Genomic DNA, 17,998 nt, shown 5'->3' with positions numbered 1-17,998 from the left:
AGTCAGGATCTCGCCAGGCACTGAGTGATGAGCACGTGTGTGTGCTGGGAGAGAACAGTGGCAGTCCCTCAGGTTATCTGCCTGGCTGCAGCCCAGCCTTCTCTGGGTGTACCAGGTCATTACGGCTTGGCCCCTGTTGGTGATTACCCTCCCCTGGCTCTAAGGCTTAGCACTAAATATTGCTCCATTTGCTCTAACTTGCTGCCTATTTCACTAAGGAGGAAGAAGGAAGAAAGTTAGGGGTGATAAGTAAGACTCTCCACCAACTTATAAATCTTAACCGGGTTGAGGAAGCCCTAACTGGAGTTCCTTGGAGTTTTCAGGGTCAAAGGAAACAGATCAGCATTTTGGGCCAATACTATTTTTTCCTGTGATTAGTCCCATTACTAAAAAGGAACTGGAACATGAAGAGGTCACTTGACTTATTTATGACCATTCAGTAAGCCACAAGACAGATAAAAGACAGCACTCAAAAGACTCTCAGTTTCCAAAGTAGTGCCACTTCACTAGCCTAAGATAAATCTATATTAACAAGTTAGCTTTGGGAGCTAGTGTCAAATTTGGTTTTGGTAAATGGAACATGGCAGGGGCTCAACAAATATTGGTTAGATAAATGAATCTCTGCCTTAAATAACCTATTTCTGGGTTCAAGTAAACAGCCCTCGCACAGACCTAACATCCCAAAGGCGGTATCCTATCTTGAGTCTTACAACTGAAGTAGGGCCAAAGCTGGTTGGGCTTTTTTTTTTAAGAGTCATTTTTTTAGAGCCATTGTTTAAGCCGTCACCTCTAAATCAATTAAGAAACTATAGCTACAACTCACTGGGTTCCCTTCCGTGGAGTCATGCAGAGCTCCTCTCACACCGCACCCAGGTTTACACATGGGCTAGAAACCGTTCAACTTACAACTCCATTTCAGTTCCTCTAAAGCGATTCTCCACCCTCTCATATTCCGATTCTGTTTCTGAGGTAGAAAATGGGAAGTAGGGAAAAGGCAAAGCTAGAACCTCGCCTGAATGACAGAAACACTGTTTTCGGGTATAGAAATATTCTCTTACTGTCCCATGATCTGCACTTTGGGAGAATGTTTTGGGACCTCATTGTTTTTTTTCTTAAATTGTTGTTTCTGAGGAAGAATAATTTTTATCATCCAGGGAAAAGAAAAATTTTAGTTTCTCTTTCTTTAAAAAATCTATCCTGAAGGCCGGGCGCGGTGGCTCAAGCCTGTAATCCCAGCACTTTGGGAGGCCGAGACGGGCGGATCACAAGGTCAGGAGATCGAGACCATCCTGACTAACACGGTGAAACCCCGTCTCTACTAAAAAATACAAAAAACTAGCCGGGCGAGGTGGCGGGCGCCTGTAGTCCCAGCTACTCGGGAGGCTAAGCCAGGAGAATGGCGTAAACCCGGGAGGCGGAGCTTGCAGTGAGCTGAGATCCAGCCACTGCACTCCAGCCTGGGTGACAGAGCGAGACTCCATCTCAAAAAAAAAAAAAAAAAAAAAAAAAAAAAAAATCTATCCTGACAGCCATCACTCCTGGAGTGGAGTGAGGCCTGGCATCTGAACTCCAGGTAGAGATGGCAGCCTGCAAGCCTGGACCAGAGCTGGATGACCATCAGTACTCTGGCTTCCTCAACGTGCCCAGGGGCCACACAGAGCCACTCTCTGTGTCACACGTATCCTACCAATAGAATGCAGTAAGAATAAAGCTACTAAATTTACTAATAAAGGTGTTAACCCAGCCACGACAACATGGCAAAATCCCATCTCTACAAAAAATACAAAAAGTTAGCCGGGCAGGGTGGTATGCACCTGTAGTCCCAGATACTCGGGAGCCTCAGGCAGGATCACCTGAGCCCAGGAGGTCAAGACTGCGGTGAACTGAGACCATGCCACTGCCCTCCAGCCCTGGTGATAGAGTGAGACCCTGTCTCAAAAAAAAAAGAAAAGTTTAACCATTAGTCAATGGAAAGAGAGGAAAGGGCCAGGCATGGTGGCTTGTACCTGTAATCCCAGCACTTTGGGAGGCCAAGGTGGAAGGATAGCTTGAGCCCAGAGGTTCAAGACTAACCTAGGCAAAATAATGTGACCCTGTCTCTACAAAAAAAAAAATTTTTTAATTAGCCAGGCATAGTGGCACATGCCTATAGTCCCAGCTACTCAGGGGAAGCTGAGGCAGAAGGATGGATTGAGCCTGGGAGGTTGAGGCTGTAGTGAGCCATGACTGTCACTATACTCCAGCTTGGGTGACAGACTGAGGAGACCTTGTCTCAGAAAAACAAAAAAAAATAAGGAAAAAAGAGGAAAGTATATTTGAATATTACAATAAAAATATTCGTATCACTAAGCAAGTATATGGAACAACCTAATTGGTTCCTATCTTTTTGGGCAAGGCAAATACTTGATTTAGAAATGAGCAGGCCGGGCGCAGTGGCTCAAGCCTGTAATCCCAGCACTTTGGGAGGCCTAGACGGGCGGATCACGAGGTCAGGAGATCGAGACCATCCTGGCTACCACAGTGAAACCCCGTCTCTACTAAAAAATACAAAAACTAGCCGGGTGAGGTGGCAGGCGCCTGTAGTCCCAGCTACTTGGGAGGCTGAGGCAGGAGAATGGCGTAAAACCCGGGAGGCGGAGCTTGCAGTGAGCCGAGATCGCACCACTGCACTCCAGCCTGGGCGACAGAGCGAGACTCCGTCTCAAAACAAAAAAAGAAATGAGCAAACAGTAGCTGGGTGTGGTGGCTTGCACGTGTAATTCCAACTACTCAGGAGGCTGAGGTGGGAGGATCACCTGAGCTCAGGAGTTTGAGGTTACAGTGAACTATATGATTGTACCACTGCACTGCAGCCTGGGCAACAAAGTGAGACCCTGCCTCAGGGAAAAAAAAAAAAAAAAAAAAAAAGCAAATGTTCTCAGAAGATTGATTGATTTATTCTATTTTTTCTTTTGGCTCCTCTCTGGATCTGAAGATTTTTACAGCCACCCTACTGATCATTAGGGATTTGTAAACTACTACCCAGGAAGAAGGCCTATGGAGCAAAGGCCTCAGAACACCAAAGTCTAGACTGTCTGAGGGCACATGCTAATAACAGGAGTCTGGCAAAGGTGGCCAGCTCCCGTGGCTTGGCATGCATTAGTCTTTACCTCCTGCTGCCTGGAACATCCCTCCGGGAGGAATCGAGTCAACAGCACCCCAGACACTGCTATTTCCGTTGAGAAAAGTTTTACATGGACAACATATACTGATCATGAACACGATAAACAGGGAGGAAACCTCGGGCTCAGCCAGGAAAGCTGCCACAAGGAAGATGTTTGGAACTATCCAGGAGTGGTGTCAAATACTAACACCATATTTACAAGTCTAATTTGGAACCTAGCCCTTTTTAAGTGCAGGAGGAAGATGGAGGAGAAGCCATGCATGAAATAAAAAATATATATACACACACAGACATAAACACCCACATTTTCACACTTCTTTTCTCCCCAAGGAACAAATGAGAGAAAGAAGCCCAGCCTCTCTCTCTGGAGTCCGTACACTTACTACAGATTTGTTAGAGAAGCCCCAGATGGGGCTTGGATTCAAGGAGCAGACTTCACTCTTACTGGCCCCACTCACCTGTGACAATTCACCAAGGGAATACTTGGGACATAAGCATGAATGTCCAGAAGAGGCAAGAAAATATATGGCTCACTTAACTTACACATTACACATGAGGGGCCTCAGTTTCTCCAAGTACTTTCACATTTGATCCTTAGCAGACTTCTAATCTGCAGTGACAGCTCAGTGAAGCTGAGACACAGAGGAAAGCAGCATTTTGATCCAGCGTGCACTGGGTCAGTCACTTCACCCAAGACAGTCACACATGCCAGCCCCAAGTAAGTCCCTGGGGGCTTGCAGCTGTTTTTCTTTGTGGAGTGAAATTTGGGTTTTTTCCCTCAGTGGATTTCTCCCTGCTGCTGCCGCTGAGCTCCATGCTGCTCCCTCTGGACCCGAGACAGCTGCTCCACGTGTGTGAGTGTGTGTAATTTACTGTTCTGCTGCTGCTGGTTTGTCCCCAGCTGCTGGCTCGTCCTTGGCCACTGGCTTCTCAACCTGTGACTCTGGAGGAATCAGATACTGGACCTCCTCTGTGCTGACGGCTACTTTATCCGGCTGGAGCCACCTCTTGAAATGTTCCAAGGTGCTATGAAAGGGCAGAAGAAAGGGGTGGCTGTGTCAGACCTCACTGATTAATTACTTAATGATTATCTCAGTTACTCAAACACTACCTTCCCGCCCACCAGCAATTTCGTCCTACAGTTGTTTTTCACTGCTAACCTGGGGAGTACAAGGATACTCCTATGGCAGCTGTGCATCCTGGCAGCTCTGCGCATAATTTACCCCATAGTGGGCACTTTGGCTACAGGCAGCAGTAGGCCCCCTTCAAATGCAGAGCCTCTGAAGGCTTGATGAGAACTGCTGAAGAGTGTATGCCTCAGTCCTAAAGACCTAAAGATAGGTCTTTTTTCACTCAAAACAGGAGAGGAAAGAAATTGTCAACAGGAAGAAACACTCAAATAAATACCAAATTATTACTGAGGCAAAAATCTGAGTATCTTTTGCCTCTTATAGCTGAGGCAGTCTGGGACTCAATTATAGCACTTACTTGCACTCAGTGATTTTGTTTGTTTGTTTTTTCTTTTTGTGGGTTTTTTTGTTTGCTTATTTCATCCTATAGCAAGTCCCTAAGATAAAAACATCTGAGCAGCAAATATTCCCCACAAGACACTGACCACTATGCCAGAGGGCTCTCTTTGTCTGGATCTATAGGGAGAGTAGAGATGTAATTGTCAAGCTCAAGGTCCCCTACCGACCTTCCTTACAGGACCCTATACCCTAAAGCTATTAGACATTCACAGTAAAATATAAATGACTAGAAATAATGTAAACCTTATTCAATGCTCCTCAATAGCACAAAGTCTCAACCCAAAAAAGAATACCGTAACAGCAGATTTCAGGCCTCTCTTGGTGTATGGGGGAATTATGTTTTGGACAGCTGAATTTCTCAGCCCATTACTCTGTTGCCAAAAGCATACCACAAGGAGGATCACCTACCTGGCCCTCACATACGTGAAGACCTATACAACCCCATTATAAAATGGCCTCTGTTGAAAAGATAAACTTTGAAGAACTAGTGTTTCCTGGTGTTTTTTCTGGACAATGATAGAAAGAAACATTCCCACAGATGTAGGCTTTGGGGAAAAATCTAAATGTCAGAGGGCAATGAGAGCAGCTGATTGACTCTGGTGCTCACAGCTCAGGGGAATCAGGTGTGACACAGCATTTAATCTTCATTTACCACACTTTTCATAGAATTGTTCAAATTATTTCCATAGAGAAGGGAAAATCCATTGTTTTACATATTGATAAATACATAGGAACATGCTGATCTGATTTCAGAGAAAGAGGATTTCTACTTGAGAATGACACAGGAGAAAGTTTTGTCTTTTCTTCTCAGAGCTGGAGAGAAGGGAGGTATTCAGGGGGAGAGAGAATATAAGTAAATACAGAATTATCAGTGGGTCAGGAGTCTGCATCTTCAAATCTCCTATGTTTGGAGCAATTTAAGACTTAATTAAGTTGGACCTTTAGAGATAGAAAAGAGCAAAATGTATATGATTTCCTGAACCCTCAGAGGAGAGTTGGCCTGACCTTAGAGGCTACACTGATTCTGAAGCATCTAGAGGCATGCGCTCATTCAGCATCTGAGATAATATAAGTGAAAGTATTTTGCAAATTTGCAAGTAAATGCACCTATGAAGTTTGATTCACATACTGTCCTGATTTCAGCAGCAGTATTTCTGACACGACGGGACTCTGAACACCAATGTCCGTATGTTGCAAACCTATGGACAAACCCTAAGACCTTTTGTTAAAATTCAATTTTTTACTCCCCCCATTGATTTTTACTTTGAATAATTTCTTACTCTAAAATTCTGTTAGGAAGGATAATATTAGTAACACTTCTACAGTGCTTACCATGTGCTAGGCATTGTTCTATACCCTTTACATATAGTAACTCGTTTAACCCTCATAACAACTTACAAGGTAAGAGCTGATTGCTCCCATTTCACAGATCAGGAAACTGAGGCACACACAGGTTACTTACCCAAGAACATACAACCAGTAAGTGGCAGAGCTGATTTCCTGAGTGTCGAGCCCCATTCCTCCTCACTGGGGCAGGGCAGCATGTCCTCTCTACCTCTCTATCTTTCTGCATCTAAACTACTTGCAGGTACTGTTCAAGTCCTGCCTCCCCCTATGGCAAAACACCAAAGCCAGGAGGGAGCTCAGTGGTCTCTCAATTCCCAAAGCACGTTCTGTCACTTCTACTAAACTGGCCTGGTATTGTTACATATATTTGTCATCTGCCCACAAGTAGTTTCGAGGACAAAAACAAATGGGTCTAAAACTTCCTTATACCATTCCCTCCATGATGCCAAAGCACAGTGCTATCACACAATGGATGCTTAATCAATTCATTCATTTAATCTACATAAATTCATTGAGTGGCTACAATCTGACAAAATTCTGTAAGGCAGGCCGGGTGCAGTGGCTCACACTTGTAATCCCAGAACTTTGTGAGGCCGAGGCAAGCAGATCACCTGAGGTCAGAAGTTCAAGACCAGCCTGGCCAACATGGTGAAACCCCATCTCTACTAAAAATACAAAAATTAGCCGGGTATGGTGGCACACGCCTATAGTCCCAGCTACTCAGGAAGCTGAGGCACAAGAATTGCTGGAACCCAGTAGGCAGAGATTGCAGTGAGCCAAGATCATGCCACTGCACTCCAGCCTGGGCAACAGAGCAAGATTCCATCTCAAAAAAAAAAAAAAAAAATTGTGGGGCAGTGGAAATTCAGAGGTAAGAAGAGAGAGTTCCAGAAAATAATTTCTCTGAGGAGTAAATGGTTTTTCCTTTTGTTACAGTAACATGTTTTCCAAACCTCATGAGAAACAATTCAAAAACATAAGAGAGATTGATTAATTACTACTTTCTGAAGTCACTGCATACTTGAAAATGAACACAATGGTTTATCCTTAACTCTATTCATATGTGACCAACATGTAGCTGCAGTATTTGCCTTTTGGCAAAGAAGTCTGTTCTTAAAAATCTACTGCTGGGCTAAAAACAAATAGAACAACTACATAAAGGATGATTTCAGCTGGAACTAGATGGGGAATCGATTACCTCTCATCAGAATCAAGACCATCCACAAAGAACTCTGAAGCTAACTTCTCCTGGAGGAACCGATCCCAGCATTCCTTCTTGGCTTGGGCCAGAGTTCGAAGCATGTCTTTGGAAGTCACTTCCTGATTTAAACCTTTGATTCTTCTTAGCTTCTTCTCTAGAGAGAGAAGTAGAGTTTAATAAGGAAAATGAGTATGACATGAAATTTTAACTAAATCTAAAACTCAAAATACCAACTTAAAAAAATCTCTCACTGATGAGGACATCCACACTCCCTGCCAAAGAGGTCATTTTTTAAGGACAGATAAAAGGGAAATGAACATTCTTCTTTTTTCCTTCACAAAGTCCTCACCCTGCATTGTATCAAATAAATGTTTAACCCGAGAAAAGGGAAAAGCCATAGGTTCTCATAAATAAATCAGTGGCATGTTGTCTTTGAAATCGCATAAGCCCAGCAGGTATCTCTCTAAGGAATGCTTTTTTTCCCTGGTTTGACATGTGTATACTACTGTCTTTTTTCAACTCCTTGAAAATAATCTGTCAGGAGTAAGTGGTTTTTCTTTTTGTTACAGTAACATGAAGTGGTTTCCAAATCTCATGAGAAAGAATTAGAGAAAATGATGAACGATCCAACGGTTCATTAGATATTAAAATAGACTTGATGAGAATTCAATAAGAGAGCTTTAAAATCTATGTGTGAGTAAATTCTTGATAAAAAGAATCTCCCAACATTTTTAAAGTTGCTCAATTTGTGGCCTGGATGTTGGAGTCTAACAAAAACAAATGTCTTCTAATCCCATGACAGTGCTCCATATGGTTTCTTGATGATAGAGGTTAAATTACTCTTGTTTGCATTTTAACTCTAATTGTCTAACAGATTTCCCCTTTTGAAGAATACAAGAAAGGACATCACCATTTACCGTCTGCCTTAATTTAGTTTTGCCTTCAACTCTAAGTACATAGGTAAATGATGGCATGGTGGGGTGGTGAACATCAAGCTTAGAACCAATAGAAACTATGATTTGCAGTTCTGTTTTCATTTCTAAAAAAGTCACATCGGCTAACACCCACTGATCAAAACAAATACCTTTTGTTCCTGTTATTACCACCATGAACTCACCCATGTTAAAAAAACCTGCAGTTGATAAATGTTAAATATTTGCAGGGTTTGTTTTCTCCTTGAGGATATAAAAAGGGTTATCCATAGCATACAGTTAAGTTTTTAATTACTGCTGTTATCAGTGGATTCTCTTTGATATAAGTTATTTAGCAATAAAAACAATCTTCATATTGTCTGGCCTCAGTTGTCAAGGTGGAAGGTACTCTTTTGGGCCGGAAAAGGTCCTCCCCTCTCTCTCTCTTTTTTTTTTTTTTTTTTTTTTGAGACGGAGTCTCGCTCTGTCGCCCAGGCTGGAGTGCAGTGGCCGGATCTCAGCTCACTGCAAGCTCTGCCTCCCGGGTTCACGCCATTCTCCGGCCTCAGCCTCCCGAGTAGCTGGGACTACAGGCGCCCGCCACCTCGCCCGGCTAGTTTTTTGTATTTTTTTTTTTTTTTTTTTTTTTTTTTAGTAGAGACAGGGTTTCACCGTGTTAGCCAGCATGGTCTCGATCTCCTGACCTCGTGATCCACCCGTCTCGGCCTCCCAAAGTGCTGGGATTACAGGCTTGAGCCACGGCGCCCGGCCCCAGTCCTCCCCTCTCTAATTTGCTGAGTCCCTGGTCAGGTGTGATTTCAACAGGGCAGGCAGAAACAGGCACTAACACGTCCCTGTCTGCCACTGTCTCCCAGTCTGTGCCATAGGCAACAGAAATGACTCTTACTTTCTTCAGAGATGAAAACTTCTTTTTTTTTTTTTTTTTTTTTTTTGAGACAGAGTCTCACTGTCACCCAGGCTGGAGTGCAGTGGCCGGATCTAGCTCACTGCAAGCTCCGCTTCCCGGGTTTATGCCATTCTCCTGCCTCAGCCTCCCGAGTAGCTAGGACTACAGGCACCCACCACCTCACCCAGCTAGTTTTTTGTATTTTTTAGTAGACACAGGGTTTCACCGTGTTAGCCAGGATGGTCTCGATCACCTGACCTCCTGATCCGCCTGTCTCGGCCTCCCAAAGTGCTGGGATTACAGGCTTGAGCCACCGCGCCCGGCCTGAAAACTTAACTGACTTTAGAAAAGATCATTAACTTTCCAAGCCAGTCTTCACTAATCAAAATCATCACTGTCTTCATTAAACTTTTTCTTTCTTTCATTTTTTTTTTTTTTTTTTTTTGAGATGGAGTCTCTTTCTTTCTTTCTTTCTTTCTTTTTTTTTTTGAGATGGAGTCTCGCTCTGTCACCCAGGCTGGAGTGCAGTGGCACGATCTCACTCAGCTCACTGCAAGCTCCGCCTCCTGGGTTCAAGCGATTCTCCTGCCTCAGCCTCCCAAGTAGCTGGGATTACAGGTGCACACCATCACACCTGGCTAATTTTTGTATTTTTAGTAGAGACAGGGTTTTGTCATGTTGGCCAGGATGGTCTTGAACTCCTGACCTCATGTGATCTGCCTGCCTCGGCCTCCCAAAGTGCTCTCTCTCTTTCTCTTCTCTCTCTTTTTCAACAAGGTCTTGCTCTGTCACCTAGGCTGGAGTGCAGTGGCATGATCACAGCTCACTGTAACCTCAAACAACTGCTAGGCTCAAGCAATCCTCTTACCTCAGCCCCCTGAGTAGCTGAGATTATAGGCATCTACCACTTCAGGCTAATTTTTAAAAATATTTTTGTAAAGACAGTCTCACTATGTTGCCCAGGCTGGTTTCAAACTCTTGGCCTACATGTGATCCTCCCACCTCGGCCTCTCAGAGCGCTGGGATCATAGGTGTGAGCCACTATGCCTGACTTTCATGAAAGTTTCTTAGAAGCCCTCGTCATAGAGCACCAACAAGCCAAGGGATCTGGTTCTTTAGCTTTATCCGATTGCTGCCTCTTCTCCTTATCATCATTAAACAAATGCTTTGGCTACCACATGCGTCATCCCCTAGGCCATGGCTGCAAGCATTGCTGTCCTATCTTTGGTGGCTTCCTGGCAAATTTCACATTACTGCCTATCTTTCTATCACTCCCCCTATGTTTTTCTCATATCTTTTTTCCTCCAGTACATCACTAACAAAATCCCTTTTGTTTTTGCAAGATATTTCTTAGCTATCATGCAAGCTCTCTTCTGACTCTTCTTACCGTCTTTCCTCAGAAGCTCCTTCTACCTGAATTGCCTTTCCTTCCTCAAAAAATTATTTCCAGGTTTGCAGCTGATCTTCGACAAAGCATACAACAACATAAATTGGGGAAAGGACACCCTATTTAACAAACGGTTCTGGGAAAACTGGCTAGCCACGTATAGAAGAATAAAACTAGATCCCTGTCTCTCACCTTATACAAAAATCAACTCAAGATGGATATGACTTAAAATCTCCAAAATTCTAAAAGAAAACCTAGGAAAAACTCTTCCAGACATTGGCCTAGGCAAAGATTTTTCTTTTTTTTTTTTTTTGAGACGGAGTCTCACTCTGTCGCCCAGGCTGGAGTGCAGTGGTACTATCTCGGCTCACTGCAACCTCTGCCTCCCGGGTTCAAGCCATTCTCCTGTCTCAGCCTTCCAAGTAGTTGGGACTACAGGCGTGCACCACCACGCCCAGCTAATTTTTGTATTTTTAGTAGAGATGGGGTTTCACCATGTTGGCCAGGATGGTCTTGATCTCTTGACCTTGTGATCCACCTGCCTTGGTCTCCCAAAGTGCTGGGATTAAAGGCGTGAGCCACCGCGCCCAGCCTAGGCAAAGAATTTATGACTAAGATCCCCAAAGTAAATGCAACAAAAACAAAAATAAATAAATGGGATCTAATTAAACTAAAAAGCTTCTGTACAGCAAAAGAAATAATCATCAGCGTAAATAGACAACCCATGGAATGGGAGAAAGTATTTGCAAACTATGTATCTAACAAAGGACTAAAATCCAGAATCTACAAGGTGCTCAAACAAATCAGAAAGAAAAAAACAAATAATCCCATCAAAAAGTGGGCAAATGACGTGAACAGACATTTCTCAATGGGATTTGAGAAGATATACAAATGGTTAACAAACATGAAAAAATGCTCAGAATCACTAATCATCAGGAAAATGCAAGTCAAAATGATGAGATACTACCTTACCCCAGCCAGAATGGCCACTATTAAAAAGTCAAAAAACAATAGATGTTGACATGGATGTGGTAAAAAGAGAATCCTTATACGCTGCTGATGGGAATGTAAATCAGTACAACCTCTATGGAAAACATGGCGATTTCTCAAAGAACTAAGAGTAGATCTACCATTTGATCCAGCAATCCCACTACAAGGTGTTTACCCAAAGGAAAAGAAGTCATTATATCAAAAAGACACCTGCATGCATGTTTCACAATTCATAATTGCAAAGATATGAAAGCAACCTAAGTGCCCATCGAGCAATGAGTGGATAAAGAAAATAGGAACTATATACACCATAGAAGACTACTCAGCCATAAGAAAGAATAAAATAATGTCTTCTGCAGCAACTGAGATGGAGCTGGAGGCCATTATCCTCTAAGTGAAGTAACTCAGTAATGGAAAACAAAATGCCATACCTTCTCACTTATAAGTGGCAGCTAAGCTATGGGTACACAAAGGTATACAAAGTGGTATATTGGCCAGGCACGGTGGCTCACACCTGTAATCCCAGCACTTTGGGAGGCCGAGGCGGGTGGATCACGAGGTCAGGAGTTTGAGATCACCCTGACCAACATGGTGAAACTCTGTCTCTACTAAAAACACAAAAATTAGCCAAGCGTGGTGGCAGGCACCTGTAATCCCAGCTACTGAGGAGGCTGAGGCAGCAGAACTGCTTGAACCCATGAGATGGAGGTTGCAGTGGGCCAAGATCGTGCCACTGCACTCCAGCCTGGGTGACAGAATGAGACTCCATCTCAAAAAAAAAAAAAAAACCAAAAAATGACAAAGTGGTATACTGGACTTTGGAGATTCAGAAGTGGGAAGGTTTGGAGAGGGGTGAGGGATAAAAAACTACACATTGGATACAATGTCCACTACTTGGGTGATGGGTACACTAAAATCTCAGACATCGCCACTATACAATTAATCCACGTAGCCAAAAACCGCTTATACAGCAAAAGCTATTGAAGTAAAAAAATTAGGGCCAAAGCGCGGTGGCTCACGCCTGTAATCCCAGCACTTTGGGAGGCCAAGGTGGGCCTTACTCCCAGGTTTGGTCTCGTGAAACATGTATGGATCTCATGGTTGTTCCACAATAAAAGGATATTACAGTTCTAAAGACTGCCCATCACTGCCCTAAACTGATATTTCCTTTTCCCCTAGCATGGGACAATTTGAATCTCTTCCCTGTGTTTGGAATCTCTCTAGATACTTATACTATGGCCACAGGACAGGGTACTAAAAATGTGTTCAGGAAGTATTTTTAAAATAAGATGGCTAACAAGAGGCAGAATGAATCTTATGTCAGTATGCTCCCATTCTCAACAATCAATCAATTTATTACATTTTTCAAACTCTAGCATCTGAAATCCACATGTAGCCCTGGGGCCATCACATTTTCTTGCAGGATGGCATAAGGTTTAACACTTTTGTTATTTGAATATATGGGCAACCAACAGTAGGCAAAAGGGTTCTACAGAATGCCAAGAAATCAAACAGAATTCAGATGAACTGGTCAGAAGCAGCTCTTAAAACAAAAACTGTTTTAAGAGCTGCTCAGCTAGTGGCGGTGGCTCATGCCTGTAATCTCAGAGCTTTGGGAGGCCGCGGTGGGTGGATCACCTGAGGTCAGGCATTTGAGACCAGCCTAGCCAACATGGTGAAATGAAACCCCATCTCTAATAAAAATACAAAAAATTAGCCGGGTGTGGTGCCAGGCACCTGTAATCCCAGCTACTCAGGAGGCTGAGGCAGGAGAATCGCTTGAACCTGGCAGGCGGAGGTTGCTGTGAGCTAAGATCGCACCATTGCACTCCAGCCTGGGCAACAAGAGTGAAAGTCTCAAAAAAAAATTAAAAAAAAAAAACGAGAAAAAGATCTGTGCAAGGAAAACGGGGCTGCTTCCCAACAGCCAGCTTGAAACATCCCTTGGAATTATATCTGAGAGATACATGTGACAGGAATAACAACAACACAAAAGGATAGGAAACCGGCGCGGTGGCTCGCGCCCGTAATCGCAGCACTTTGGGAGGCCGAGGTGGGTGGATCACGAAGTCAGGAGATCAAGACCATCCTGGCTAACATGGTGAAACGCCGTCTCTACTAAAAATACAAAAAATTAGCCGGGCGTGGCGGCGGGCGCCTGTAGTCCCAGCTACTCGGGAGGCTGAGGCAGGAGAATGGCATCAACCTGGGAGGCGGAGCTTGCAGTGAGCTGCGATCGCACCACTGCACTCCAGCCTGGGCGACAGAGCGAGACTCCGTCTCAAAAAAGAAAAGGAAAGAAAAAAAAGAACAGGAAACCAAGTTTGATGTCACAGAACTTCAATATGCTTACCTAGAGCCGTCAAACTTACCTAGAGATGCTAAATACACTTCTGAATCCTGCAAGGGAGCCCAAGGCTTTACAGCTGGCTGGACGGCAAAGTCAGCCACCTCCCTCTGGCCTTCACCTTCAGGGTAAGAATCCACAAAGGAGTCTGAGAAGGAATTGCTGGCACCATCTTCTTGGTCAGGATTTGGCAGACAGGAACAAATTTCAGCCCAGAGATCCTGGCCAGATCTTGTGGCTGTAGAGTCAGCGCTCTCAAACATTTTCATTTGGAATCTGCGCTATAAAACAGAAGCTCAAGTGAGTAAGAACTGGCTTTAAGAAACAGCATAAGATTGGGCACAGTGGTTCACGCTTGTAATCCCAACACCTTGGGAAGCTGAAACAGGCAGATAATTTGAGGCCAGCAGTTCGAGACCAGCCTGGGAAACATGGCAAAATTCCATCTATACTAAAAATACAAAAATTAGACAGGTGTGGTGGCACATGCCTGTAGTCCCAGCCATTCCGGAGGCTGAGGAAGGAGGATCACCTGAGCCCAGGAGATAGAGGCTGCAGTGAGTGGTGATCACACCACTGCACTCCAGCCTGGGTGACACTGCGAGACCCTGTCTCATAAATAAATAAACAAAATAAAAATAAAAATGGAATTCCTGGCCAGGTGCAGTGGCTCACACCTGTAATCCCAGCACTTTGGGAGGCTGAGGCGGGTGGATCAGGAGGTCAGGAGATCGAGACCATCCTGGCTAACACAGTGAAACCCCGTCTCTACTAAAAATACAAAAAATTAGCCGGGCATGGTGGCAGGCGCCTGTAGTCCCAGCTACTTGGGAGGCTGAGGCAGGAGAATGGCCTGAACCCGGGAGGCGGAGCTTGCAGTGAGCCGAGATCCCGCCACTGCACTCCAGCCTGGAGGATAAAGCGAGACTCCGTCTCAAAAAAAAAAAAAAAACATCCTGGCTAACACGGTGAAACCCCGTCTCTACTAAAAAATACAAAAAACTAGCCGGGCGCGGTGACGGGCGCCTGTAGTCCCAGCAACTCGGGAGGCTGAGGCAGGAGAATGGCTTAAACCCAGGAGGCGGAGCTTGCAGTGAGCTGAGATCCGGCCACAGCACTCCAGACTGGGCGGCAGAGCGAGACTCCGTCTCAAAAAAAAAAAAAAAAAAAAAAAAAAAAAAAAAGGAATTCCTACAAGCCGTACACAAAAGGCAGACACTGTGATTCCGCTTATATAAGGTACCTGAGTAGTCAAATTCATAGATACAGAAAATAGGATGGTGGGAGCTGGGCGGTAGAAAGAATAGGAAGTTACTGTTTAATGGGTACACAGTTTCAGTTTGGGAAAATGAAAAAGTTCTGGAGATGCATGGTGGTTATGGTTGCACAACAATATGAACATCACTGAATCATACACACAAAAATAGTTAAAATGGTCAATTTTGGCTGGGCGCGGTGGCTGACGCCTGTAATCCCAGCACTTTGGGAGGCCAAGGCGGGTGGATCACGAGGTCAGGAGATCGAGACCATCCTGGCTAACAAGGTTAAACCCCGTCTCTACTAAAACTACAAAAATTAGCCAGGCGTGGTGGCGGGCGCCTGTAGCCCCAGCTACTGGGGAGGCTGAGGCAGGAGAATGGCGTGAACCTGGGGGGCGGAGCTTGCAGTGAGCCACTGCAAGCTCAATTTTATGCTGCATGTCAATTTTATGCTACATGTATTTTAACACACACACACACACATACACGAATCTCTAGGGCATTTCCAGTGTGGACAACCAGCCTGCACTTTTCTCCAAAGATCTCCAAAATGCAACAGTTCTATCCCCAGTCAATTAAATTCTTTTTTCTTTTTTTTTTTTTTTGTTTTTGTTTTTTGAGACTGAGTCTCGCTCTGTCGCCCAGGCTGGAGTGCAGTGGCACTACAAATGAAGATCCTGGTTGGTAAAAAGTGTCTGTCAGAGAGTACTGTCACAATGCAAAGGCTATGTGCTCAGCGCATGCAGTTCAGCCATATGCCTCACGTTCTTATTTTAATACAAACACTGAAAGGTAGGTATTCTCACCATTTTACAGATGAAAACACAGGTTCAGAAGGGTTACTTGCTCCAGGACACATTACTGATATGTGGGGAATCCTTGAATGGAAACCCCATCTGTGCTGCTCCAGAATCCATGTTTTTATCAAATACTATCCTGCCTGTTTGGAAAATATAACGAAATCAGCCCAAACGAGGGCAGGTAGGAAAAGCTACGCAAAGAGCCCGGAGGCTTTTATAACTATCTAGGCATATAGTATAGGCTGACACCTTCTTTCAAGAGGGGACTTAGAGATCAGGAAGGCTGCCTGAGGCAAGGTCTGAATAAAGCCAGGAGACAGAGCACAGCCAGCGGAAATGCCGGAAGTAAAAGGGACAGATATGCGACGGCGGTCCTGGGTGAACTGATGTCTAGGGCTCCAGTGAACCCCCAACCCGAAGTCGTCTGAAGCCACTCAAAACCAAAACTTTGTTCACACGAGTCCCGCATGGCCCCTTACCCCAGGGCAGGGCGTCCAGAACCGCGCAGGAAATTCCGGCGTCCAGATCCCAGGCCTCAGTCACTCAGGTCTCTAAGGCTGTCTGGACGGGATGAATCAGGTACCAAGGCCTCTATGTGGTATTACGGGGCCGGGCCAGAGTGGGAGATCCAAAACGCTGGGCACCCCAGCCCCTCCTCACTTACCACAACAGCTGCCCAGTAAACGCTTGGCTCAGCTCTGTCGCCTGCAGCCAGGAGGAAATCGGGAGGGGCGGAGTCACCTAGTGACGGAGCCCAGGAGTCCTCCAACTACCTTCCCACCCGACGATGTTCTGTGCGTCGATTGGTCGAGAGGAGTTCAGCGGGGTGAAGAAGTGAGGAGCAGCAAGAGGCGAACGGTGGGCGGGGCTCTGGTTGCCGGGAAACGGTGAAGTCACGTGCCCCGAGCATTGCCGCACCCCCCACGAGGGCCGGGTTGATTCCTTGTAGATCCAGGCTCCCAGTCTCTGCTTGGATAGGGAAGTCCAGTTTCCAAGACTTTTGACTTTTCCTGGTCGCCAGAGCCAGTTCACCTCCTCCACAATTCTCTCTGCCGGTGTTTTGTCTTCTAAAAATTTCACCCCTTCGTTACCCAAGTTAGAGCACTTCCGCGGCTCTTTCCTTACTCCCCCAGGAGACCCATGTCTCATTCATCAAATTGTGAAGCTTTCCTTTATTCATTTAGTCAGTAGATACCAAGCTCCTGCTGTGTTCTAAGCATTGTGTTAAGCGTGAATTTAAGACACATATGACTTGGTATAAGTCCTGGAGATCCTTACAGCTTAGTAATGTAGGAAGGGGGTCCGCCATGGAGGCATAAAAGTTTACAAATAACAGTAAACAGTTATAGACGGCCGGGCGCGGTGACTCACGCCTGTAATCCCAGTATTCTGGGAGGCCGAGGCGGGTGGATCACCTGAGGTCAGGAGTTCGACACCAGCCTGGGTGAAATATGGTGAAACCCTGTCTCTACTAAAAATAGAAAAATTAACTGGGCGTGGTGGCACGTGCCTGGAATCCTAACTACTCGGGAGACTGAGGCAGGAGAATCGCTTGAACCCAGGAGGCAGAGATTGCAGTGAGCCAAGATCGCGCCACTGCATTCCAGCCTGGGCAATAGTGCAAGAGTCTGCCTCAAAAAAAAAAAAAAAAAAAAAGAGGTTATACAGTATATGATGGAAGTGTGGCCAGAGTACATAAAGGAGAGAGTGGTCATGAGAAGTGTGTGTCAGAATGCTTTGTTGTTGTTGTTGTTAAAGGAGATGACCTTTGGTATCCTTCAGGGGATGAATACCAGCTTGTTCATTGAGATACAACCCCTCCCCATCCCCAACTTCCAGGGTCAACACCAGTTACTCTCTGCCAAGAAACACATGATGAAAGACATCAGCCAGCCATCAGCAGAAGTAACTTGGCTGAGGAAATACTTTTCACTCCAGCCTGGGTGACACAGCAAGACTCTGTCTAAAAAAAAAAAGAAAGAAAAAGAACAACAAAAACAACACAGTGTTAGGATTATAGATGTGAGCCACTGCGCCCAGTTAAAATAAAATTTAAAATTCAGTTCCTGGCCAGGCTCGGTGGCTCACGTCTGTAATCTCAGAATTTGGGGAGGCTGAGGGGGGTGTGGATCACCTGAGGTCAGGAGTTCGAGACCA

General features: G+C 45.0%; 1 protein-coding gene across 5 annotated transcripts; it reads right to left on the bottom strand.

Moving 5' to 3' along the window:
• Nucleotides 1–3,211: 3,211 nt before the first annotated feature.
• On the bottom strand, nt 3,212–16,581 carry CCDC32 (coiled-coil domain containing 32). Of its 5 annotated transcripts, none has more exons than XM_010359766.2 (4): nt 16,506–16,581; nt 13,808–14,063; nt 7,238–7,394; nt 3,212–4,189 (listed from the first exon to the last, which is right to left on the bottom strand). In XM_010359766.2, exons 2-4 carry the CDS (start codon nt 14,049–14,051, stop codon nt 4,033–4,035), a joined length of 558 nt encoding a protein of 185 aa, XP_010358068.1. In that variant the 5' UTR covers nt 14,052–14,063; nt 16,506–16,581; the 3' UTR covers nt 3,212–4,032. The 5 variants fall into 5 exon arrangements, with proteins under 5 accessions (XP_010358068.1, XP_010358069.1, XP_030786564.1 ...); XM_010359767.2 differs by having other exon boundaries at nt 16,321–16,577; XM_030930704.1 differs by having other exon boundaries at nt 13,808–14,058; nt 16,506–16,564.
• Between the last annotated feature and the right edge of the window lie 1,417 nt (nt 16,582–17,998).

This window comes from Rhinopithecus roxellana, chromosome 5 (genome assembly GCF_007565055.1).
Source record: "Rhinopithecus roxellana isolate Shanxi Qingling chromosome 5, ASM756505v1, whole genome shotgun sequence".
NCBI classification, from domain to species: domain Eukaryota; kingdom Metazoa; phylum Chordata; class Mammalia; order Primates; family Cercopithecidae; genus Rhinopithecus; species Rhinopithecus roxellana.
The sequence above is the reverse complement of the archived record's forward strand: the minus strand, read 5'-3'. Positions and strand labels throughout refer to the sequence as shown.

Coding starts and splice junctions, on each gene's coding strand:
- CCDC32 (XM_010359766.2), bottom strand. CDS start 14,051: ATGAAAATGTTTGAGAGCGCTGACTCTACAGCCACAAGATCTGGCCAG. Junction 7,395..13,807: donor AGTGTATTTAGCATCTCTAG/GTAAGTTTGACG, acceptor TTCTCTCTCTAG/AGAAGAAGCTAAGAAGAATC. Junction 4,190..7,237: donor GGTCTTGATTCTGATGAGAG/GTAATCGATTCC, acceptor GCCCTTTCATAG/CACCTTGGAACATTTCAAGA.